At 54.8% G+C, this 24,728-nt stretch overlaps 1 protein-coding gene across 2 annotated transcripts in view; it reads right to left on the bottom strand.

The window, feature by feature from the left end:
- PTPRN2 (protein tyrosine phosphatase receptor type N2) overlaps positions 1–24,728 on the bottom strand; it is a 427,823-nt gene that overhangs the window by 224,127 nt on the left and 178,968 nt on the right. For both annotated transcript variants that reach the window (XM_033098764.1, XM_033098765.1), the window contains exons 9-11: positions 21,740–22,122; positions 10,657–10,743; positions 1,759–1,838 (exon numbers count right to left, since the gene is read on the bottom strand). In XM_033098764.1, coding sequence (XP_032954655.1) covers positions 1,759–1,838; positions 10,657–10,743; positions 21,740–22,122 — 550 coding nt within the window. The remainder of the gene's footprint in view (positions 1–1,758; positions 1,839–10,656; positions 10,744–21,739; positions 22,123–24,728) is intronic.

Here is a 24,728-nt window from a genome sequence, read left to right as displayed (position 1 = left end):
ACCGCACTTTAGGACAGAGCTACAATGACCAAGAAATGAGATTTCAAGAAACTGACCTCATTTTCCCCAGAAAGCAATAAAAATGATGAAAGGCCACTGTCAGTAAGTATGTTGTCATGATTAAAAAGGATAAGGAGACTTCCTCCCATTTTCGTCCACCCACAGCACCCTGAGTTCCAGCAAACCCAGCTCTGAAAGTTCTGTTCCAGGTACTGGGTGAACAGGCAGTTGTGGAACAATGGTGAGTGTGTGTCTGCACAAATGCTGGTGACTCATTTGGCCTATGTACTCACTGGCCACTTATGTGGAGGAGCTGGGCAATGAATGGACGGGGTGAGGGGAGGACGGGCCAATGGACATGAGGGGCTGAGCCCCTGACACAGAATCACACCTCCGGGGGGCGGCGTCTACAGTGCCGTGTGCTGGCCTCTGTTCCCAGGACGCCGAGCTCTGCTTCATGAAGAAACACGGCAGTGAAATGAGACTGAGGGAAGCCGCTCTCCACGAAGCTGAGATCTGTAAGGTTTCCGGAGCATAGCAATCTTGCAATGAATTCTTCTTTAACCAAAAACACTTGGCCCCAGATCACCAGTACCAGCGCACGAGGATCAGTGAGAGCACCAAGATACCCTGCTAGTGAAACCCAACAGCAACGAAACAGAGAGCCCAGTCGTTTCCCCATGCACGGCACACAGCCGCTACTTTTCCACTTGTTTACCAGCAACGGAAAAAGAGACAAGGTCTGGAGGGTTTCAGTAAGTGACATCTCAGTTAACGAGAACCAAATATTCCAGTCCCTACACCGAGCAAAATAGTTTGCTGCGTTTTGCATTTGAAACAGAGATGTAAATTTCACTAAACCCGTTCACACCTTCAGCAAGAACTGCACTGGCTAAAGCTAAGCGTGGTCTCTGCTGTCGGGTCAGTGCACACCCAGCCACATCTACCAATGGCGACATGCTGAGAAACAGCCTCACTGCTGCATCGTGCGAAAGCGCTGCAAGTCATCAAACAGTTCTGACGCTCGCTGCACTTTCCCACGAGGCGCGAAGATTGAGCAGACATTTTACAAAAGGCTTTAGTCGCCAAAGCCAGACATTAGAGCCCGAGGACAATGCAAACTGTCTCCAGCACTTGTGTTCGCTGAGACCCCAGTCAGTCGGGCTTTGTGTTTTCACTGTGACAAACACCAGTCCCGAACCCAGGACCACTCAGTAGGTCCCCAGTGTGAGAGTGGGACTGACCGGGAAACGGGAATCGAACGTGAAGCTACAAGCAAGTCACTCGTCCGTCCTGAACCCCCTGCTCTGCGCTGTCTCGTGGGTTGATGGACAGAAGTGAACCCCATGCTTGTGGCCTGCTACAACCTGGAAATCCAGGAGTGAAACCGCGTTTGTTCCGTCCACACCGGTCTCCACAGACACCGGTCACTGCCTCCCACGCACCAGCCTTCTGACCTCACAGAGAGCCGTGTGGCCAATGTCTACCCAAAGCCTGGCCACGTTTCACAGCGACAGCCAGGCCTGGTCGTGTTAACTGACCCCATTACTGCTTCACTGTCTCCCCACCAATTCTGGGGTACCGGGGGGACTGTCCTTTCCACCCCCTACCTGGGCTGTTGGTCTGTGTGTGTGCGGGTGAGCATGTGTGTGTGGATGTGTGTGCATATGCCTGACCGTGTGCATGTGTGTGTGCGAGCATGTGTGTGCGTGTGTGCATGTGTATGCGTGTGTGTGTAGCCGAACCAGAACGCCTTACCTGCTGCCTTCACCACATCCGCAGTTGTCACGTTGTGGACGTTGGCGCTCACTTTGAATGTCACTGCTGGTCCCAGAACCCTGGAAGAGACAGAAGGGCATTCAGGGCCAGCTCAGCATACGGCGCCGCTTCCCGCAAGTGTGTGCACAGCGCCGACACGCTCACAGAACGAGCGTGTGAACACTGACACACTCGCAGGACACACGCACCCAAGGCCACCACTCGCCCCACATGTGATCGTGTTCATGACGATGTGACTCTATTCCCATTTCCCGGTCATTCTGTTGACAAGCTTTGCTCTGAAACACACACGGTGGAGCTGTTATAAAAAATTCCAATCTACCCAACAGCGCAACAATAACGAGCAGACACTCCTGCAAACGAAAAACTGTTATGGAAACAGATTTTATATTTGGTTCCCAAGGGAGCAGAATGAATCAGAAGCGGAAAGGAAGGAGACTGCTGTTTTTAAAGTCTCGACAGGAACCGTTTAAAAACGTATCAAAGTTGTTAAGAATCATCCGCTGTAAGACAAGTGCCAGGAAAGAGTTAGCAGGATTTTCAAGGCTTTTTAAATACTCCATTGACCATGACTCTGAAAAACACATCGCTAACAGCCTGATTCTTCCACAGACCTCATGCACTTTAGAAACCGTATCACACACACAGCCAGCTCCAAATGGAGCAGGAGTTCAGGGTCCATGGACCCCGCTGGACCTGTCCACAGACCACAACTGCAGACGGAATGACCGACTTACACACTGTCTCCAGGAGAGTTCTTCCAAAGGACACAGCCTGAGGAAAGGACCGGCTTTAGGTGGGAGACAGCAGCTGAGGACATTGACTCTGGACTGTCTCAAAAGCAGCAGACACACCAGTGGGGAAAAGTCCCCTCGTCAAACCTCTGCCACCTTTTTTGATCTCGTCTCTCGCCTCCCCTCCTTCCCAAAGCTCATCCATCCGAGGCCAGGCTCCTGCTGCTCGGTCTTCTTCCTTTGAACCTCGAGAGTTCTTGAGCATTCAGAGGTCATCTCCACTCGTGACAGCTTGGTCTCGGCCTGGGGCTGAGTCCTCACGGCAGTTTTGACTCACGGCCCTCTGAGAGGGCAGCGTGGTGCCACCATAAGGCAGCGCACTGAGCATCCTAGCACCGTCGCTGGGGCAGTTCTGTGGGGACGGCTTAGCGTCTGCTCGTGGTCGGCCGCTGCCAGTGTCCGGTGTGTGCAGCAGGACGGTCTCACTCATGGTCCTTCCCGAGACTTCTCTGCCCACAGCCACCGAGTTCTGCTGAAACTCCCTGCCAGCCCATGTCCTGGCAGCCACCTCCTGTGTCCTCGTGTCCCGCCTGGGGACCGCTGCTTCGCTGACCCCTGAGCAGCGCCCCTCACTCTGCTCATACCACGTAGGCTCTGCAGGCCCTTGCGTCTGAAGTGATGCCATCAAACCTTGTCCCTCCCACTCCTACCGTTCAAATGACCTGGGCTTCTCTTGGGCCTGGAGCGACGGCCGTTTCTGCCTCTGCGTTCACACAGCCAACCTTCCTGCCACCATGCCGTCCCCTCTCCCTGCGAGAACTGGACTCTCTCAAAGCCCCACTCGGTCGGACTCCCTACAAGCACTGTGACCATGGCAGCCCCTCCATGTCGCTAAGCTCTTCCAGCAAGCACAGCGAGCACCTGACAGCGCTTAAGTGGCACGAGAATTATTTTACAGACGGCAGGCTCTCTGAGGGCACGCCATGTCAGGGAGGATGACATCTGAGTACAGCTGTCTTCTGGAATCCGGGAAAGGTCTCAAGATCACGAGCAGCCCTCACCTGCCACCAGGACAGCACGACTGACAGCTCTTACCAACAGGACCTCAGGTTGATATGTACTTTCTAACCCACATTCCCCGAGCTTAGATCGTTCCTCAGTGCCGAAAGTTGTCTCTCACGACCACACAAATCCTGGCCGGTCAGATGCAGGGCCCTCGAGCATCAGTGTCATGGGGACGACCGCCCAATGCCTGCCACCCCACACCCGAGACCAGTGCAGGGACCCATGCATGGAACACAATGGCTGGTCTTCCTTTCAGGACGCCATGTGTCACTGCCTTGCCAGTTAGGGATACAAGTGACACCCTCAGAACGCGCCTGGTGTTTGGGAAGTACTCCCGAGTGTCTGCTTCACTGTCATTGACACCCACAGACTCCTGCACTGGTGATGCACCGAGCCCTGGCCCAGGCAGGTGCTGTCTCTCAGGGTCACAGGACGGTGAGCAACCCGACCCACCGCACAGCCTCAGCCCACGTGACCATGACACACTCGGTCCCAACACCCACCGCTTGTGTTTCAACGTGCGATGGCGTGAAAGTCTTTGTACCGAGGTGTCACCGTTCTGTCACCTCTGCCAAGCCCTTTAGCCTCTTGGCCTCAGTTTACACCGCCGTGACAGGGGAGGCGTGTCCTGGCCATGCAGGCCTGGCTGTCCCACGGCCCGTTGCTGTGTGAAGCCAATGCCCAGATGGTGGAACTGCTGACTGAAGAGCAGTGTCCCAGGACAAGATGAAGTGAGACCAGGTTTGCAGAGGCAGAGCGGAGGCCACAGACCTCGTCCTAGAAAGCTCCGCAGGTGTCCCCACCACTCAGAGGCCCTGCTGCCCTTTCACAAAGCACAGCCAGTCCTGCCGGCCCAGCACCAGCAGCCAGAGAGGCAAAGTGTCCACCACGGGCTTCCGGAAGCAGATGCTCCAGGACGAGCCTCTCAGTGGGCACAGCTGGGCCCCAGGCAAGGGCTGCAGCACGTGCACCCAGTCCCAGGGCACCAGACCCCCAACTACATGAAGGTTAAGTTGATACAACATTTGCAAGAGTGCCCCAAGGGGTGACTCAACCAAGCACAGCGGCACCCCCTGTAAAGGGACCAGACAACTGCCACAGAAGGCAGTTCTCAGCGGGGGCAACGTGAGGCTCGTTTTCTTCCCGTTTTTGCTTTGTGATCTTTGGAGCTAATTAATGTGAAGTCTATTTGTCTTTCTACTGCGAGAAACACCAGTGCTTCCGAGCATGGCGTCTGCAAACAGTGGGCCAGGACAGTGGATTTGTGGGAGCCCTGAGGCCCTGCGGTGAGAGCTGTTCCTTCCGAGGGCCCTGCAGCCCAGCCGGGGACCAGAGGCCACCTTGCTGTGCTGGGAAAATACTACCTGCTTGGCACTGGCACACGGACCACAGCGTCAGGAGACAAAGCCAGAGGCTCCATGGGGGAGACCTCACAGGCTGCGCCTCCCGCCCTGCGGGCCCGTCTCCAGGACGGCAGCGTGGGAGGAAGGCTGCCATGACTGCCACGCAAATGCCATACCGCCTCTTGGCCCACGAGTGGTCCCTGGACGCTTACAGATGCCTCAGCCCTCTGTTGGCCTCTGCTGATTTTGTAATTTCCACTATGTGGCCATCAGCCATAAAACATTTGCACATACGTGTCTGCAACACACTGTGCAAACCACCCTCCTCTTCTGTTCTGTTTACAGGGATGCGGATTTGCACAGAAATGAATTGGCGCCCGCCCTCCGAGGCCACAGCACCCATCACTGAGGACATCACCGAGCACGGAGCACGCAGGACTTGCCCCCCAGCCATGAACGAGCAGGCGGGGTGGAGGCAAGCCTGTCTGCACATCTGCTGCTGCAGCCCCATGGATCGCGACCAGGGCCGGCGTGAGCCTAGTGAGTCCCCGCAGCACCGTCCAGCTGTGGGCCCTCCACACTTCCCGGCCGCCTGTTCTGTGGGAAGTTGGTCAAGGAGCAGGCACCTGCTACCTGACACTCTCATCTAGTGGAAGAAGATTCCAGAAACAGGCGGCAGCGTGAGGCCGCTTGGGTGTGTGGTCCCGGGCTTTCCCATGCACAGGCCCGCGGAGGCCTACTCTTGCTTATCTGAGCCTGAGAGCCACAGCAGATGTCAGAGCAGTTAGTACGTCAGAACGGCATTGCTGGCAGGTAACAGCGCAGGCCAGTGCGGACTGACACCCACACGGACACAGCCGGCCCCTCTAAGCCGTCTGCTGCTCACTAGGCTCACACCGGCCCTGGTCGCGATCCATGGGGCTGCAGCAGCATGTGTGCAGACAGGCCTGCCCCAACCCCGCCTGCTCCCAGGATCTTCAGCACGGCCCTGTCAGCCCAGGACCCGCTACGTAACTCTGGGGCCCAGGGCGAGATGGAGACGCGGTCCCCGCTGAAGAAGCAAACATTCAGACTTTCAAGGCAGACACAGCAAGGCACTGAGCCTCTGCCACAGCCCATGCCATACCCTGGCCTCCACGTTTCATAGGAGGGGAAACTGAGCTTTAGGAAAGCTAAGCCCCCAAACTGTGATGCCATTTCACAGTAGGAAAGGGAGCTCAATCAATAAATACTAACACCTTGGATTTATTTAAAATGAGAAATGGCCATCTCTCACTCAAACAGAATCATTATTTGTGAACGCACAGTGGTTCCTTTCTGCTGTCTCCTCTTCAGTCTCATGACAAGGCCAAGGCAGTTCTGACAGAGTGCCACATTTCCTTGAAACTCCGTATTTCTAGGGAAACACATGTGCCACTCAGTCGGACTGTGGCAATCTTGCAGTGTGTGGACAGGGCACATCGAGTGCTCCTGCTCCAGAAACAGAGGGCTCCTGAACAACAGGCAGGCTTCTCCTCCCTCCTGAGGTGGCGTCACTGGGGAAATCCTGAACCCAGGTGGGAGCAAGGTGAAAGCATCCCCCGTTCACCAGAGCCTGCAGCAGTGGACGAGTAAGTGGGAGAGCCACCACGGCCGACCGGGCCCTCCTGTTGGCTGTGAGCCACGTTTACTTACCCTGAGCATAACCTCTGCCACTGTTAATTTGCACTGCCCTGGCACGCACACCAAATTATCCAGGGCTTTGTAATCATGTGGGCTACAAAGCCAACCAGAGGGGTCCAACGAGTGGGTTAAAGGCCTTCCTGCTACTTCAATTTCCTCATAAATCAGGGAGACAAGAAGAGGGGGCAAACAATCACACTTCTGCCCCAAGAACCTGAAACATGCGTCTGGAAGCCTCCAAGTTCCCACGGATTCTCTCACACGTAGAGGAGGGTGTGGGACACAGGAGCAGGGCTGGAGGGGGCCTCGACGTTGCTGAGGCAGTTACAGGACGGAGCTAAGCTTGGCCACCCCCTCACCCCCCCACGCTGTGCACAGAAGACTTAATGAAACGTGTCAGGGCTGTGAATTCCCACTGCCACTTCTTCAGTAACTGTCTTGGAAAACAAGAACTCTGTATTTTCATCAATTCAGTAAATCACACAGATGGGAACTAAACTGCTTCTTGCATCACGAGAACACATGAAGATTGATCGCAGAATTAGACTGTCCTCCCGGACGCCCTCTGCTCTTCCAGGCCTGCGTGGGGCTGAGCGGCCGGCTGAGCCAACGCCGGTCCCACCTCACCGTGGGGCAGCTCCCCCGGCACCGCCCACCCGACCGAGCATCCATCAGCAGGGCACGGACAGCCGCGATTGGATTATAAAGTCATAACTGCGGTCGTCCTGCGTCTGCTGGCATAATTACATCAGCATGCTAATGCCGTTTTAATGGTCTCTAATGATGTAATAAGAAGTAATGGAATTTGCTTGACAGCTACATAACCATTAACAAAACATATTAAGCATAACTAGTACTTCCATAAAACGCAACCTCTGCAAGTGCCGGCTTGCATGGTGGCCGCCCCCTCTCCTAGGGCAACGTGCACCCGAGACTGTGCAGTCACGCCAGAGCCACAAATGGGCCACGCAGCCGTGCCCTGCCCGAGGCTGCCCCGACCCAGCGAGTGCGCAATGCCCCAGTGTGCTGGCCCCTGGGACACGCATGTACGGCCTGTAGGGGGGCAACCTAACCACACACATGCGTACACGCGGACATTGTCTGGGGGCTTCGGCGACGCCTTTGGCACCAAGAGCACCAGGCTGCAGCTGTGAAACACCAATGTAACTACGAGCAGGGGGCCAGGACACAGCCACCAGCGAAGGACCCAGCAGGTGTTTGTCTCACAGGAGAGCTGTGGACCAGATTCCCAAAGGCTAAAAGAGACGGCACTGGTGTCAGCTTTGCAAGTAGGAAGCCCCCAGTTTTCTGAGCAGGGAAGACTAGCAAGTGATGTTTACAAAAGCTCTGTTCTGGTCACCGCACAGCTGGCAAGCTCCACCTACCGCTCCAGAGGCAGGAGGTGCTCCCTGGAAGTCCCCCTACTCAGGATTCAGACACGGATGGGACAGGGTCTGCATGGGAAGGACCACAGCAGGAGTGAGGAGCCAACCTGAAGAAAGGGCAGGGGGAGAGGGAGCGCAAGCCAGCTCTGTGCCTAAATCAGCGTGCACCTGAAGCCCCTCCAGTCTGATGGCCCCGCCCACCTGAAGCCCCTCCGGTCTGATGGCCCAGCCCACCTGAAGCCCCTCCAGTCTGATGGCCCCGCCCACCTGAAGCCCCTCCAGTCTGATGGCCCCGCCCACCTGAAGCCCCTCCGGTCTGATGGCCCCGCCCACCTGAAGCCCCTCCAGTCTGATGGCCCCGCCCACCTGAAGCCCCTCCAGTCTGATGGCCCCGCCCACCTGAAGCCCCTCGTCTGATGGCCCCGCCCACCTGAAGCCCCTCCAGTCTGATGGCCCCGCCCACCTGAAGCCCCTCCAGTCTGATGGCCCCGCCCACCTGAAGCCCCTCCAGTCTGATGGCCCCGCCCACCTGAAGCCCCTCCAGTCTGATGGCCCCGCCCACCTGAAGCCCCTCGTCTGATGGCCCCGCCCACCTGAAGCCCCTCGTCTGATGGCCCCGCCCACCTGAAGCCCCTCCAGTCTGATGGCCCCGCCCACCTGAAGCCCCTCAAGTCCAGTGCCCTGGCGGGGACTGTCCCGCCACTTTGCTGAGACTCTCTTTAAAGGTCAGTGGGACGTGTCTGGGTGAGATGCTGGGGAGAAGGAATAGTTATTTTGTGAACACTCAGTCTTCTTGATGGGGGAAGAAGGGGAGGAAGACCACAGGAGACGACATGGAAGCCCAAGGGACATGGCAGGAGTTCGGTGGTGTCGGGGCCCTAAGTCTGGTCTCGACCTTGGACAAGAAGGAGAAACCTCACACCTTCCTTCAGCAGCACCGATAAAGCCGAGTCCCTGCGCATCCCACCCTCCCTCCTGTCTGCAGGGCTGGCGCTGACCACGGGCACAGACATGTCGGCTTCCCGCCTGGCTGCAGGGCGGCTCCCTCCTGAGTGCAAGACGGTGGTAACACCGGCCGGCCCGATGGAATGGGAAGGGCAGAGGTCGGTCGGAGGGCTCCCGCAGCCCCCCACACCCCATCACACACCCCCACCCCCCACCCCCCACCACGCCCCCACACACCCCTCCCCATGTCTGTTCTGATTGTGGTGAAGGAGCCTGCAGGTGTGACCCGTCCTGCCCTCGCCCTCACCTCCCAGGCAGGCGCCTCTCCCCACACGCCCACCTCACTCCAGGTCTCTGGTCCCTGGCACCTGGATCCGGCAGACTCCTCCCTCGGCACCCAGGCCGGCCTGACCCGCCCATCTCCTGTGCGCGCCAAGTCCAGACTCCTGAGCTGCCCGCCTCCCCCCGCCCCCGCTCGGCACGCCACACCCGCACAGCCCCCCGGGGCTCCAGGTTTGCGCACCCACGTGAGGTGAGCACAGGTAGCTCCCGGGTCACGTGCTCTCGGCCGGCCGTGGGGTCTCATTCCCACTGCTTTGGGAGTGTGTCCTACACTCCGTGCTGGGCGCTGGGGTGGCCTGCCAGAGGCCCCTAACCTCCTTGTGGGACATCTGCCACCGTCCCTCTCCTCTTCCAGAAGCTTCCAGGCCCCAGGCTCGGTGAGGTGCTTCCCCACAAACACATGGCCTCCAGCGCCTTCTACAAAAGCCACGTGCACATTCAGTGGTAAGGCTGAGGCAGGACCGTGCCCTCACGCCTACGCCCAGCTCCCAGCACCAGGCCAGAGCACAGCAGTGATGAATACACACCTGCCGCATGAAGCACAGATGAGTGTCTGTGGGCCGCGCCACAGTGGACGCCCTGGTGGACGGGGGCTCAGCTCGGCCCACATGTCTAGCCCTGAGCCCTGTGTGCGGCCATCCTTAGGCTTCCGCGTGGCCAGCCGTCCACACCTGCGCTTGCCAACCCCCACCCACTCCTGCATCGACGCGTTTCCATTTGTCTTCTTGACACAGTGCTGGTGCTCTGTGTTCTGTACACGTTCCAAAAAATGTCACAGCAGCCCCCCTGGCCCCCGGGACAGGGCAGGCCCTACACTGCAGGCTCACGGTAAGTGCTGACACGCCCGTCCCCATGTCTCTGGTGCGTCTGTGGGGCCGGCACAGGCTGCAGAAACTTCTAGAACAGGGGTGTCCAAACTGCGGCCCGCAGGCCAACTGCGGCCGGCAATCCACTTTTAATTGGCCCGCAGCAAATTCCAAAAATATATTTAGTTTACTTAAATAAACCAGATGAGGCAATACGTACTTCACCTCGAGTGAGTGGCCCGGCTGTTTGTGTTATTTTACCGCATATGGCCCTTGGTGAAAACCGTTGAAAAAAGTTTGGACACCCCTGGTCTAGAGCCTCCGTGAGTCTAGGAGCAGCAGGGCTGGGAACCAGGGCCTCAGTGGGCACCACTCTTCCAGATTATAATTCTTATAATTACACTTGGATTTCAGCTATGTTTAAGTAACTTACCAAATCTCTCTGGAATTTTCCTTTCATTCTTTCCGGAACAGTTTCCCCTGATATAATTAACACCAACCACAGGCACACAGTCCTCTTCCTTGCAAAGCAATTTACGAAATGGAGCCTGGTGGGAGCCAACAAGAAAACCCAGAGACCCCGGCCCACACTCACTCGATGTCTGCGAAGACACTCATCGGCACCTGCAGGAGACGTGCGACGGCCGCCGTCAGCTCCTTCCCCTTCTGCGGGCTCAGGGGGCTGTCGGAGGAGAGCAGACAGGAGGGGGCAACGTGACCAAATGGAAGTCATCACGACTTGAGAAGCTGCAGTCCCCACGAGCTCCCACCCAGCCTGGGGGGTCTGAGAGCCGCCCGCCCGCCCCATTCTTGTCACACAGTGAGCGGCTCCCGGGGCAATGGGGATCAGGTGCTTCTTCAGCCATGATGAATCACCTGAATTTTCCAGCAATAAGACAAACAATTCAGTGCAAATGGAATTGTTAGAACGTGTGATGGGCTCATGATGCAGCAATGGCTCGTCTCTGCCTCAATAAAAATCGTAATAAAGTGAGAGGGTGGGGAGGGCAGGATGAGAAAGGAGAAATGGGAGACGGAGAGAAGCAGATGCTGAAACCAAACCTCAGGACGGGAAGTCAAATGTACAAAGGAAACTCATTTTTATTTTTTTTTATTTTATTTTTTTTTAATTTATTGGGGTGACAATTGTTAGTAAAATTACAGATTTCAGGTGTGCAATTCTGTATCACATCATCCATAAATCACACTGTGTGTTCACCACCCAGAGTCAGCTCCCCTTCCATCACCATACATTTGATCCCCCTCACCCTCATCCCCCACCCCCCAGAAACTCATTTTTAAACGGGTTCATTTCTAAAATGAGTTATATGCCAATGAGAGGCTATTGCAATATCAGTCTGAGGGTTAGCAGAGAGGACGGACGGCCCGCCAGCAGTGACTCATTAACGGGTACGATCTCCACGTGACCCCCAGCAAGGCCAGCTCCACACAGAGAGGCAACAGCAGTAACGGTGTGATTCAAGGTTCAGGCTGCAAATCCTGAGGCCTTGCACTCAGCCTTGCGATCACGCGTTGCCCGTGAAATCCTGTCAGCACCCTTCAGGGACATACGTGGTGACATCCTTATGGAACAGCTGTGGCCCAGCACAGTCTTCCACCCCAGCTAGCCAGGCAGTCACCCTCCATGCCCACGCGGAGCCTGGCGCTGCTGTCGGAGAAGACGCAGCAGTGAACAGAGACCGGGGCCCACATTCACGGGGCTTACGTCCCCACGGGGACACAGGCAGCAGATAATTTGTGCTGTCCTGGGCTCAGCCGTGTCACCAAAAATCAAAACTGCTGAAGTCCTAACCTGAGAACCTCAGAATGTGACCTTGTGAGGAAACGGTGGCCACAGGCGATCAGTGTAGGACCAGCTTGTTATGGCTGGGCCTGATCCCACATCACCGGTGTCCTTGCAAAAGAGAACATCAGGACACAGGGACAGACGGTGAGGAGCAGGTGCCAAGGCCCTGGGGCAGGAGGTTTCGGGGGTTCTGGCCAGCGTGCCTCGTGAGCGGAAGGTGGGAGCGTGGAGATGGAGCTCTGATGGCCTCCCAGGATCGCTGTGACTCCAAGAACGGATGAAGACTCAGGGGTGCAAGGAGGCCCCAAATGGCTCATGGTGGCTGGGTAGGTGTGGGGAGGGCTCGCAGCCTGGGACACATGAGTAAGGTGTGCGGACGGGACTAGCGGGTGAGCCGCCATGTGAGACACGAGGAAGCCACAAGCAGGACGACGGCAAAAGGCCCCACTCGGCACCCACGCTGGGGAGGAGAGCCCACCGGAGGGGCCGGTTGGTCAGAAGGATGGACGGAGGGCAGCCCTGGATTGCAGACCCCGTCCGACCTGCTTTTCACCGTCCTCTCCTTTCTCACATCATATAGGTTGGAGAGAGGATTTGGGATGACCGACGTGGGGTGCGGACAGCAGGCCTGGCAGAGTCCGTAAAAGCAGCAGCTTACTGTCCACTGCCCTCTGCTGGTTGAGACAAGGGGCCTCACTACCGGCCCCCGAGCCAATTTCCTTCCCTTGGGCTGCTGCAGCCTTAAGCAGGAAACCTGGAGCTGCTGGCTTCTCGCCCCAGGCCCTGCATCACCCAGCTTCCAAGCAAGGTCTGCGGCCAGATTCCCCTGTCTGACCAAAGGGGTCATATAATGAGGTGGGGAGTCCAGAGGCTGTCTCATGGGTCCCGACCCACATTCCTTCACCACCACAATACACAAATGGAAGACCTTCCCCCATGACAAGATTATTTAAAACCGCACTGAAGAGAGTGAGGACGTTTGCCGCTGAGCACAGTTAGGAGCCTGCGTGCCGCCCAGTGAGACGGCCCTGATGATACAAACACACGAGGGCACCCGCCCCTTCCTGTCAGGGCTGCAGGCAGGGGGCAAATGGCACACGACTCCAGTGGTTTTGTTCAGTAAGTCAGCAAACAGACGGTGCTGACTGGGTTCAAAACGAGCATGTACTTATTTCTATTTTATTTTTAAAATACATGCCATCGTCTGTCATCTCGTGGTCTGAACTTCTTTAGAAAGCAGGGGAGTTCATCCCAAAGATCAATGGATGGAGACCACACGTGCAATCTCGTCAGTTTGTCTGTGACAGCTGTCACCCTGAGTACCTGGATTCCCGGTACTGCGAGGGGCGGGGGAGATGTGAGCACTGCCGGCTGCGGGCACCTCACTGCCGGCCCCGTTGTCTGGTGACAGGAGCGATTTCACAAGCCAGGCGGTGTCTCCTGTCTAATGCTTCTCCATTCCGAAACCCAGCAGCATGTTAATACCACGGGTTAATAATTGGGAAGGACGATGCTTCCAGGGGTCTGCTGAGTACACAAACTAAGGGCACAGGAATCAGCGGCACCATTCATGCAGTGGGAGGCTCGCGTGAGAGGTGACAGCACCCATGACGGCTCCGAATACCACACGCAGCACAACAGATTTCCACGGTGCCCTAAGCTCATCGCTGGGGTAAGAGAACGGATGAACAACGAGGTGAGAATGCTCGATGACGAAGAAGCTGTGGAATGCCACTCTTAAAACAACACTAGTGAAAACGACTAAGGGTCAGAACGACCAGGCAGCACCACCTCTGGACGCTTTCCTTATGCTGTCCAGCAAGCTAAGACTGCAAGCTCTCCCAGGTACGGCTCCCAATACACCTGTAGGAAGGTGCCACTGTGAACCTCATCTTAGGAGTGGGAACGGAGATGAGAGGAGTTAAGTTCACTGCCCAAGGTCAGGCTGTGAGTCTGTTCCCCAAAGAAAAACTCCACCCTCAGTGTTGTTACTGAGCGTGTACTGTGACGTAGGCTTCCCGGGTGGTGGGCCCAGGTGGCCGCTGTGTCCGACCTGTGTCTCACCTAACCTACACTGGACAGTGTGTGCCCACACCTCTCCACGCCTGAGTTTTTTAGCAGTTACTGGGCTTTCCTCGTGGGCAGGTGAGATCCCGGTGACAACAGGATCTGGCTGTCCACAGAGCGGAATGTCCCTGCTGACCAGACAGGACATCGGAAACTCTGCTCAATGCTGACCGTTCATTTTCCTTCGGCTGCTTCACTTTCTGACTGGGACATCACACTGTTTATTTGAAAATTCAAAGGTAGGGCACCAAATGATTGATGGATTCCAAAATGCAACCAGTCAACTTTGATACAAACTCTTCTGATGAGATGATATTTGAAACCAATAGATAAAGTGAGGTTTTCTTGGGATTTACCATTTATTCTAGTTACCCCTATCCATCGTTGTAACAAATAACGACATTTATTCTATTTAAATAATCTTACCAGGTAGTCAAAACTTTTGCTAACCCACAGGAATTGTCCCCAATGCAGAGAAGAGATACTTCTGATGAGAGCAAACGAGAGAAACCAGAGCAGCTGCGATGGTTCAGAATTCTAGCTTCGATTCGGTACCACATTTCTTCCCTGCAGAAGCCTAAGAAAGCCCAACGTCCCCGGAGAACGCTGCTGAACCGATGACAATCTGCAGCCAAACTGAACCCTCCGAGTCTGAGCTCCCGCAGCCTTGAGATCACGCGCAAATCCATCCGGAGCCGCTAACAATGCAAGTGACTCACTAGTGAGTTGTTACAGCCCCAACTCTGCACAGGTGAAATGTCCACCGGTAAGACACTAAGCCACTCTAACCATGATCGGTTTTAACATCAAGATGAGACCACTTCTCACCGTAAGTATATTCATTCCTCCAAATTTTTGAAAAACATCATTTGCCAGCAGCTGAATACAAGTGTAAGTACACAGTGCCCTGGCATTACCTTTGTTAAAAGTGCATGCACATCTGAAAAAGAACGTGGGACAGTACTGTACACAAACGCCGAGTGTGAGTGTGCATGCACAGGTCTCAGCCAGGCCCGCAGCAGCAAGGAGAGGACGACGCCCAGCCTTGGGGCCCGTCCCGCCCCCGCGGCCCAGCGGCACCGTCCTCTGGAACCTCTCCCAAAGCCCCACTGGCAAAGCAGCCTGGGAATCGCAGTGAAACCGCCTCATTAGGTTTAAGTCCAGGCCAGCTCACAGCTCAGGTGACACTTTGCAGGTCAGCCCACAGTGCAGACAGCAAGGATGAGGCCCGAGCTGAGGGGAATGGCCTGATGGCCACACACCCACTGGCCAGGCTGCCTGTGGCCCTTCCCCAGTCCAGCACAAGGCCTGGGAGAGAGGGCCCCTGGCCCACCAGCCACCTGTCGGCGCCGTCCAGTGGTGTCCACAACTGTCAGGGTAAGTCCTTGCTGGGGCCCGGCGGCCTCGCCATGTACTGCCCCCTCCTCCAAAGTTCATAATTTCTCCTGAGGCAGACCCTGCACAGGCTGTTCTCCATGGAACACAGTTCCCTTCCCACCCACCTGCCCTCCACGGAGCTCGAAGTAAGGGCCGTGAAGTCTTCGGAAGCTTGAAATGGACTCCTTCACGGGACTCAGGGAGGCTGAGCTGGAACTCAGCAATCCACAGCCAGCTCTTCCGCTAACATTCTGCCTGTTTGTTAAGTCACCGTCCCCAGTAAGAATGAGCTACCTCAGGACACTGTTTTTCCATTTTCCTTCTCCCTCTGGCCTTATTATTTATTCCCAGACTTACTCCAATTTTGACAGCCCAGCAAATCTCTTCTTTTCATGTTTTACTCCCTCTTCCTTACTTCCTTCTATGTAGGAGTGAAATTTAAACTGCTTAACTCAAACAGACATAAGTCTAGGCCAATTTGTGATGCAGATGACACTTTGCAAAAAATCAATTGTAGCTGTTAGGCAATGAAGGTCCCTGTGGATTATTCTACTGTGGAATTTCACAGCATCACTGAAAAGGAAGCGAAAACCTGCTCCACTGATTATGGAAATCTGATACCATGCGAGGCTATGTGGATATACACATGGAAAAGACAGAGATGTAGGGATAGGTGACACAGATACATAGGTGTAGGTGTAGGTACACGGAGACGGAGATGGAGACGGACATGGACACAGACAGGGATACTTGTGGTGACCCCCTTGCTGCCATCAGATGACATTACAGCGAAAACAGAAGCGAGTCCAGCCTCTCAGACCCTCCTAGGCTGTCCTACATTTCAGCACCCAGGCCATAGGAGGCAACCTGAGGACAGGCCCGAGGCAGAGAGGGTTAGCGGCCCAGGCGTAGTGGGACGAGCGGGCTATTCCGATGCATCCTCCTCCTCACTGCGCACCCCGGGCCCCCAACCACCGACGTCACTCTCGGCTGCAGCAGAAAGGTGGAGTGTGAGGAGGAGGCTCACCGTCAGAGAACTTAAGGGGCCCCATTCTGGCAGAGCACCGTCTTTCCGGTGTCTTCCTTGTGGCTTGACATGGCCAGCTGACGTGGAAGCCACTGGGTCAAAGAGACACTGAAACTGTTTTCATCCCACCACATCTGAGCTTTTATAGTATTTTCTCACTTCTTTTTTCCACTGTAGTGACAAGTCAGACAAGGGTAAATATCCTCCAGATCTAGACTTCAAGCCAATAACATTGATTCCAACACGTCACTGGGACCTCAACAAAGGAGAGGCAAGTGAGCCGACAAGTTTGGTCAGCCTAAGTCAGAAAACGAGTTCTGACGTTGATGTTGGAACCGACTGGACACTTGATCTTGAGAGTCTTTGTTACTTTTTAGGGCATTATGGAATGTTAAAAAGAAAGAATCCTTATATTTTAGAGATAGTTCATGAAATGTTTTTAAGACAATACAACTGGGACTTGTTTCAAAGTAGCCTGACAGATAGGAGTAGACGGTGTGGATGAGATAGGGGGTTGGGTGGTTGAGCCTGGGTTATTATCTTGCTTTTGAGAATGTTCAAAATTTGCATAAGAAAGAGAAAAAAACCAAATCCATTGCCTCAGGAAAAATACGGAACTGAATAGGCAGGAAATCCGCTGGAAGGCTGCAGGAGAGAGCAGCGCCCAGGACGAGGGAGAGAGAGGGGTGGCGAGTGCTGGGAGGGACACAAGCAGCCTCCTGTACATTCCAGAAGCAGAAAGCAGGCGGGCTTGGCCCAGCACCCAGAGAAGAAACGCGCAGTGGAGGCGTCTGCAGAGCCCACAGGCCTGGGGTCACTTGAAGGCTTGGGTCTCCACGTTGCAGACAGTGGGCGTCACCACAGGGACCAAGAGCAGAGAGTAACAGTCAGATGCAGACAACAGGGCATTCTCTTTGGTGCAACGTGCTTAACGACTGAAGAAGGACGACGCATGAAGAGGTCCTGCAGTGACCAGGGCAAGAGAGGCTGAGGCGGCACAAGGAGGGGCAGGGAGGGGAGAGGGCGTGGAAGGACCCTGGCAGCTGGACAGGGGAGGTGAGGCCTGAGGGCAGTGGCAGCAGGCACCGGGGGCATGAAAACCACCACTGTCAAAGCCTGTGGAGTGTCAGGCTTCTTCTGTGTGTCTAAGAGGCGAGTGGCATGGAGGGGCTCCCAGAGGCACGGCTTGGGCGGCATTTCCCACAGACCACAGGCTGCAGGAGGTGACGTAAGAGCCGGCCTGACAAGCCAGGGGCTCTGCGGGCAGCCGGGGGGCTCTGGGCCAGGCCATGGGAGAACCCGGATCAGGGAGCACTGGCTGTCAGCTGGGACCCCGTCCTCTTCACCTCACTGGCTCCCAGAGGAGCAGGGTGAGTCACTGCCGAGCACAGCAGCTCACAGGTCAGGAGAACAGGAGCCAGTGGGCCGCCTGCTCCCGAAGGCCCTGCACAAACTCCTCTCACGCTCTAGGTGATGGACAGGAAGTTCTTGAGGGACGAGGATGGTTGTTTGCCCCCAGGCGAGGCCAGTCTTCCCGGAGGACGAACCCCAGGACCTGACACACTTTCCCCGAGGCCTTGGCAAGGGGAGAACCTGACTTCTGAACGTTCTTCCAGACTTTTGACCCCCGAGCCCTATAATTCACCTGTGGATGAAGGATGGACGGTGTGTGATATCTAGGTGGCATCTCTGATCAGACAACCTGACTGACTCCCACAGGGGAGGTGCTGTGGGAAATGGGTGCCTAACACACCTGCTTGGAAGCCGGGGGGGGGGGGGGGGGGGGGACTCGTAACCATGGTAATTAGGACAGTAAAACGTCATTGTTAACTTCCCTGATTGGCTTATCCCACATGGAAGAAAGCTTCCTGGTAAGAAAAACCTGACAGAGGGAAATGTAAAAGTAAACCCGCTGTGTTTGGAATTTGACAGGCGTCTGTCAGAGCAGCTCAGGGCCCGCGGGCACCTGCTTGCTCGGATGGCCACACTGAGGTCTTGCCCCTCTGATCCCCTCCTCCGAGTGGAAGCTCATCTACTCCCCTTTTACGTGGGGCTGTGTCCTCCTGCGTCCACTCTGCTGGTGGCTAGCGGGCTAATGCTCTTTGTTCACTCGACGTCCACTGCGTTCCAGCCACTGCTCATCCTGGGTCACGTTCACTGTCCCCAACAACCCCTGAAGGTAGGCACCACCACCACTGCTGCTGAGATGAGGGGACCACGCCCGGGGATAAGCCCCTGCCCGAGCCCCACGGCGCTGGGGGGCTCCCGCCCTGATGGTCGGCTCCGTGTGTTTTCGTCATCGCACGGAAGCTGCCAGGACCGGATGGAGACTTATGTGTGACCATGCTGCGGGAGTGCCGGGTGCTTCCCTGAGGGCCAGCTGGGCTGCAAGGACCCTCGTCCACAGCCACGGAGCCTGATAGCACAGCCTCATCCCGAGGGGTGGCTACAAGCTTCTCCAACAGACTGTTTGTCTCCAACATCAAACTGACAACCCCCCACGGCTGCCCCTCAGGCTGCACGTGCTCATGGCCATGGTTTACTATCCAAGGTCACCCTCGACGTCTCATGTGATCCTTCTCCAGGAACATGGCCCAAACACGAGGACTCAGCTTTGTGAGGGGAGGCACGTGGTGAGCAGGACAGCCCGTGTCTCTGAAGCATTTACTCATCAGATGTAAGAGGAGTTTCTTCTCTGCTGAGAGGTGAAAAGCCCCTTCTGCATCAAATTCCCCTTCCATCCTGTGATCTCTTCCCATCAGCCTCACTTGAAATAATTTTAAAGCTTAGAGGACCCTTAGAGGACTGGGGATGGCCGTCCTGCCCTCCATCCAGTCTTGAATAATCCGTCTAGTTTGTACAAAGAGGATGAAAATGCAAACGGCGAAGGATTAAGCTACACCACCAGCCCATCAGGAAATGGAAGCGCGGGAATGGCGGCGACAAAGCCCCATCCCTCTCCCATCGAAACGTCCGTGGGGGGCACGTGTGTCAGTGATAACACTGAGCTGTGAGTCCCATTCCTTCTCCTTTGTATGGGACAGCCAAAGACACAAAAGTCCTTGTTTTTAAAAGAATGGAAACAGATTTTTGTCAATAGCTGACCTATTAAGACCTAAGCCGAAATCTGGCAATATCTTGCCCCTGAGAATCCCAAATTACCAGTGAATTTGGTAACAGGGGCAGAAACCTCAATCTCTGTCTGGAGATGGGAAGAAGGAGTAATCCCCTAGCACATTCGACCGGGTGACAAACAGTAAGAATTACCGACACAAAGCTGAATGAGCGGCACCATGTATCTTTCACCCTATTGAGGCACCAAAAGGAAAGTGAAATCAGCCAAGATAAGAGAATGGTTTTCCTCTAACCGACGCCAGTGGACGTGTAGGCTCATGTCCCTAAGGAATGGGCCAGGAAAGCCCTGCAGGAAAACACACTGAACGCAACGACAATCGCCTCCCCGGTACAGCTGCCCTTGCTCCTCAGAAGTCAGGCAGAGCAGGAGGAAACACCGGTAGGATCGGTCTCTCCCTGTCAGACGTGCTGACTGCGCAGAGCTGTCATACCCTCCACGTCCACCCTGATGCAGAGACCAGCAGATGGACTGTCCTGCTCGAAAGGCCCCAAACAAATGCACCGTCCTCAGCTGTTCATGTTGACACCAGGGGCTCCTTCTCCTTTGTGCTACAGCTAAACCCCAGGACCCTGAACAAGGAGCTTGGGGCACAGTGGCTGGCATCTCCCTGCAAGCAGTCACCTCATGCCGGGACTGAGCCCTCGGGGATCAGGACACGAGGACACTGATGTCCTGGTGGGAGGAAAGGGTCCCAGACCAGCTGTGCCATGGACGTCCCACTGGTGCTCACATACACGCATACACATGCCACGCAGAGTACACACATGTACACAGTACACACACACACACACATACACACACACAGCACAGTGAGGTTTCCAAGGAGGGAAAACTCAGAACACGGGTATTTGACACATAGAGTAGGTTAACAGGCTGTGATAACGTCTGCGTCCCCGTCTGACCTTGGCCGTCACAGTGCAGGGCTGTGCCCTCAGAGCACGTGCCGTTCCACTTCCCGTTTGTACGTCTCCGTGGGCTCAGCACCTACTAGGAGCTGCTCATTCAGAGAGAAGGAGACAGGACAGAGAGGACTGTCCAGACCAAGGGGTCAGACACCGTAGGTGCATCTGAACAGAACAGACCCTGTGGAAACGGACGCGCCGCTTTGGGGTAAGCCGGAAGCATGCGCTGTGAGCATGTCTCTAAACACCAATGAGAACAGCTCTGCAGCTGAAGTCTTACGCTTTAAGCCACTTTGATAAGTGGTCTGTGGTTTGGGCTCAGTAAAACGTGTGGTGCCCAGTGGTGCCGTGCCACTATTTCTCGCTGATGACATCTGCTGCGTGCAGTGTGGCAGCAGTGCATACACGCTGGGGGGCTACATGTTGTCGGGAGGCGTGAGCATAGGCGTGCACGTGCCGAACCAGCAGGGGAGCAGCAGCCCCGATGCTGCCCCTCCCACGACAGTGATCACATGACCGGCTTCTGAACTAGCACAGAAGCACTGGGACACACGGACACCAGAAAGCAAAACCAGGTTTTACACGTGTGTACACTCGTGTGTGTCGCCAGACTGATGTGTTTTTGCCTTGAAACACCTTTCATTACTTGAAGATAATACATTTCACAACGCATAGCATCAAAGGTCGGATTCATTAGTGAAATGACCTGAAAAATGGGGCTGACCCCTTGTCACTTGCTGGGTACTGATGTTTGCATTCAGTCCCTCGTCACACTCAGGAAACGAGAATGAGGACAGCGCACGCTGTTGCTGTGAGGCCGGCTCTGCCGTCTGAAGCACGAGGACTTAGACCCTGGTATCTGGACTACACTGGTGGGGAAGACGTACAGCTCCTGGAGCTCACAGGCCAGAGGCCAGCGTCCAGCAGAGGCAGCCCAGGCTCTGCTTCCCCCAGCACCCCGCCGGCCCCACCTGAAGACCCATGGCTTCCACGTGCCCTGTGCTGTGACCAGCAGGTGATGAGGCCACGACCAAAGACTGGGAAGGCTTCTGTCGGGTTTGTTTTGTGGGGAATGGCTCTCAAGCTCGGGTCGCCAGGTCCGAAGCGCTGGGTGACAGGGACGGGCTGGCCCTGGCTGAGCTACCACACCTGAGATACCAGGATGCTTGCGCGTCTTTCCAGTGAAGACAGGCAAAAACGAAAGCACCCCCACTCCAGCAAGGCACCCGGGTCCTGGGCACCAAGCGCACAGACGAGATCTTTGGCCCTCCCATGCCAAGGCTTGCCCCACCCTGATCCCCGTTTCCTGGACAAGTGTCCTCAGAACCATGTAAATGACATCCCGACTGATGTCCTACTCACTCGTTTTCCGTCACGATGTAGCCATACTCCTCCTCCGCAGAAGACTTGGCCTCCAGTCTCAGGCTGTCGCTCGGCCATCCCTGAGCTCCTGCTTCGAGCGGCTGGTCCTCTTGCAAGGGCCCTGGAACCCAGTGCTGGGACTCCCCAAACCCGTCGCCCCAGCGCTGCGAATGTGGCGGCCTCTCCAGCACATCTTTGGAGTACGTGTGACTCTTCACGTTTTCCACTCCAGCTCCCTCCTCCTCTGACGACAAGGAGACCTCGGGCTCCTCCGATTTCTTGCTCTCAGTTTTGAAGGACTCTGCAAGAGGTGGAGCTCCAGGCAAGAGTCGAGACCCGGGATCCTGCAGGAGGCCACCGAGTTCAGGGCTCAGACGGTTGACCTAGTACAACGGAAACTCTCATGAGATGACATCTGGGGGAAAGACTGTCGATTTACACAATGAAAAGGCCACGTGTGACAAAGTCATCCATATGTGACAGTTAATAGGCAACGTGAAATGAACGGTGATGAAGACAAAGCTTTTCCCGCCTGCATTTAGGATCACGTCGAGGTGAGCAGATTTCCATCAGATGGAGCCTGCATATCAGGACCCCTTACTAACATGTGCCTTCGTGCAAGCATGCACGTGCACGTGCACACATACATGCACACACACACACACACCCCTTCCTGAAGAATCTGAATCTGTACAGTCAGTGGCAGTCTCTAAATACAGCCATTGTGACTCTGAGGCCCCCTCCTGCCCCTCTAGAAACAACCAACAGTTAGTCACAATAAGTGGCATTTTCTGAGCCCTCACACGGCTGAAGGCTTTGCACTGATGCCTTCTACACCTGAACTCAGAGTCCTCATGACACCGACTCAGGAACTGTCATGCCCCTCCCCCTTTCCACAGGGAAACGGAGGCACCTGGAGTGAGTAGTCACAGGGACATGAAACTGCCTCTGAACGCCATCTAGGGAAACTTTGGCCCTCCCATGCGAAGGCTTGCCCCTCCCTGATCCCCGGTTCCTGGACAAGTGTCCTCAGAACCACTTAAACGACATTCCGACTGATGAATGTTAGCTTACAACTCTGATGACAGCGCTGATTGCCTGGCAAGCCCTGTGCGCAGGCCGGCTGTAAACCGTCCCATTTCCCTATTGCCCTACCCAGGAGTAGAGAACCAGCTTTTGTCTCTACTCTGTAGTCCCTGAGGCCTGAGAGGTTCGTCATGTGTACGGGATCGCAGAGGTAGTGACTGGCAGATCCGGGATTTGAATTCGGGTCTAACTGACGTTGAAGACGCCCTCCCTGGGCTGCCCTCAGACACCAGCACCGCTCTGTAAGGAAAGAGACGGTCGTCCCTACTGCTCATGGGAGGGAGCAGAGCACACCGGGGACTCCTTCCAGCATAGGGAAGGCCAGTGCTTTACATCCTTCGTAACCATCGTATTACATCGCCAACGTTGTATTAGATAGAAACAGGAAAACTGGATTTACTCTGCAACTCACTTTACCAAAACACATTTAGGTAGGAAATTAAGGAAGGACTATAAAGGAAGTAATTATTCCCTTTTTGACTGAAAATTATTTATAACTTTTTCGTTCGTGTTTTGGAGTATTTAAAATGCTTTGATGAAAATATTTACTCAAATTTGTATCCTGAATGACAACAGTACATAGCATTTCAGTTACCAAATAGGGATGGAAAAATGTCCTCAGGCTTTTGACGGAAAGAGAATGGTATTCTCACTTAAAAGGTGCTTTGTGTGAGGAGGAAATGAAGATGTTATTAAATAACAAGAAAATACAATACTCCAATACCCTTCTGGAGAAAATTGCTTGAGAATGTACCCCGAGTAACGGAGAATGGATTAGAATTCTACTCAATGAACGAAACAGTGTGGAATAGAAGCCCTGGGTCCTCCCGGGGGCGGTTCTGGAAGCAGGCAGACTTGTCTGCTCTCTGGAGACCCTCAGCCTGGGCCTGGCCGCTTGGCCATTGTTCCTCGCTTTCCCGCCTCTTCATAAACGAGGACACTGTCCTTAGACCCCATGTCTCCCTCCTCTGCTCACACAGGATAGCCCACCATTTCTGACGGACATTTAAAAGAATTGCTGATGTTTTTTTCCTCTGCTTGCTCACAGGCATTGAACCAAAAACCACTAAGACTAACTGACAAGAGAACCACTAACCAAAGATCTTTTTTTCCCCACCACAAAAATAGTTTCGTAAAACTACATAATGTCATTGTCACTGCTTATGAAATGACTTTCTGCATCCCTAAGATTATAAATGAGCAAAGGTTCTTCAATGGGAAAAACCCGCAACGCGCCCCGAGACTGGGTGCCATCTGCATCTTTCCCTGCGTCCTGGAGCAGCGCTGCGTGACAGAGCGTCTGCGGTGATGGGATGATTCTGTGTTCACACCCCCTAACCACACACGACCAAAGCACACTTGAAATGTGGCCAGTCCAGCTGGGAAACCGAACTTTCTTTTTACCTCATTTTAATAAACTTAAATTAAAGTTCAAGTAGTCATGTGACTAGGGACCACCTTTCTGCACAGTGCAGGTCTGACGACCTTGAGCCAATGAGCGTTCCTGTGACACGAACCCCGGACACCAGCACACACAGGACAGTGGCAGTATTAGAGCATGCCTGCGATGCATCCTGCATGTTACCTCTTATCCTTAGGTGGGGACAGTCTAAGGCACAGCAATTTTCTTCTTTGTATTAACCATATTTTTCATATTTCTACAATGGATCAAGATTACCATAAAATCTGAAAATAGATACTGGCATGTATCTAAATATTCACAATTTTGAGTACACTCTTTATACCTTTCTAATTTTGGGATTATGAGCATTTTTCTAGCCTTCCCCAGAAAAATCAAAAAGCAAAAAGCCTTTGTATTTCATAAATGTTCCCAAGCCATGAACAGAAAGAAGACCCAGGCAGTTCTGGGCTTAACGTGAAGCAAACCTGCGGAGGCGTCCAT

The sequence above is a fragment of the Rhinolophus ferrumequinum genome, chromosome 26 (genome assembly GCF_004115265.2).
Source record: "Rhinolophus ferrumequinum isolate MPI-CBG mRhiFer1 chromosome 26, mRhiFer1_v1.p, whole genome shotgun sequence".
In the NCBI taxonomy this organism is placed as follows: domain Eukaryota; kingdom Metazoa; phylum Chordata; class Mammalia; order Chiroptera; family Rhinolophidae; genus Rhinolophus; species Rhinolophus ferrumequinum.
Note: the sequence above shows the minus strand (reverse complement) of the source record. Positions and strands in the feature narration are given on the sequence as shown.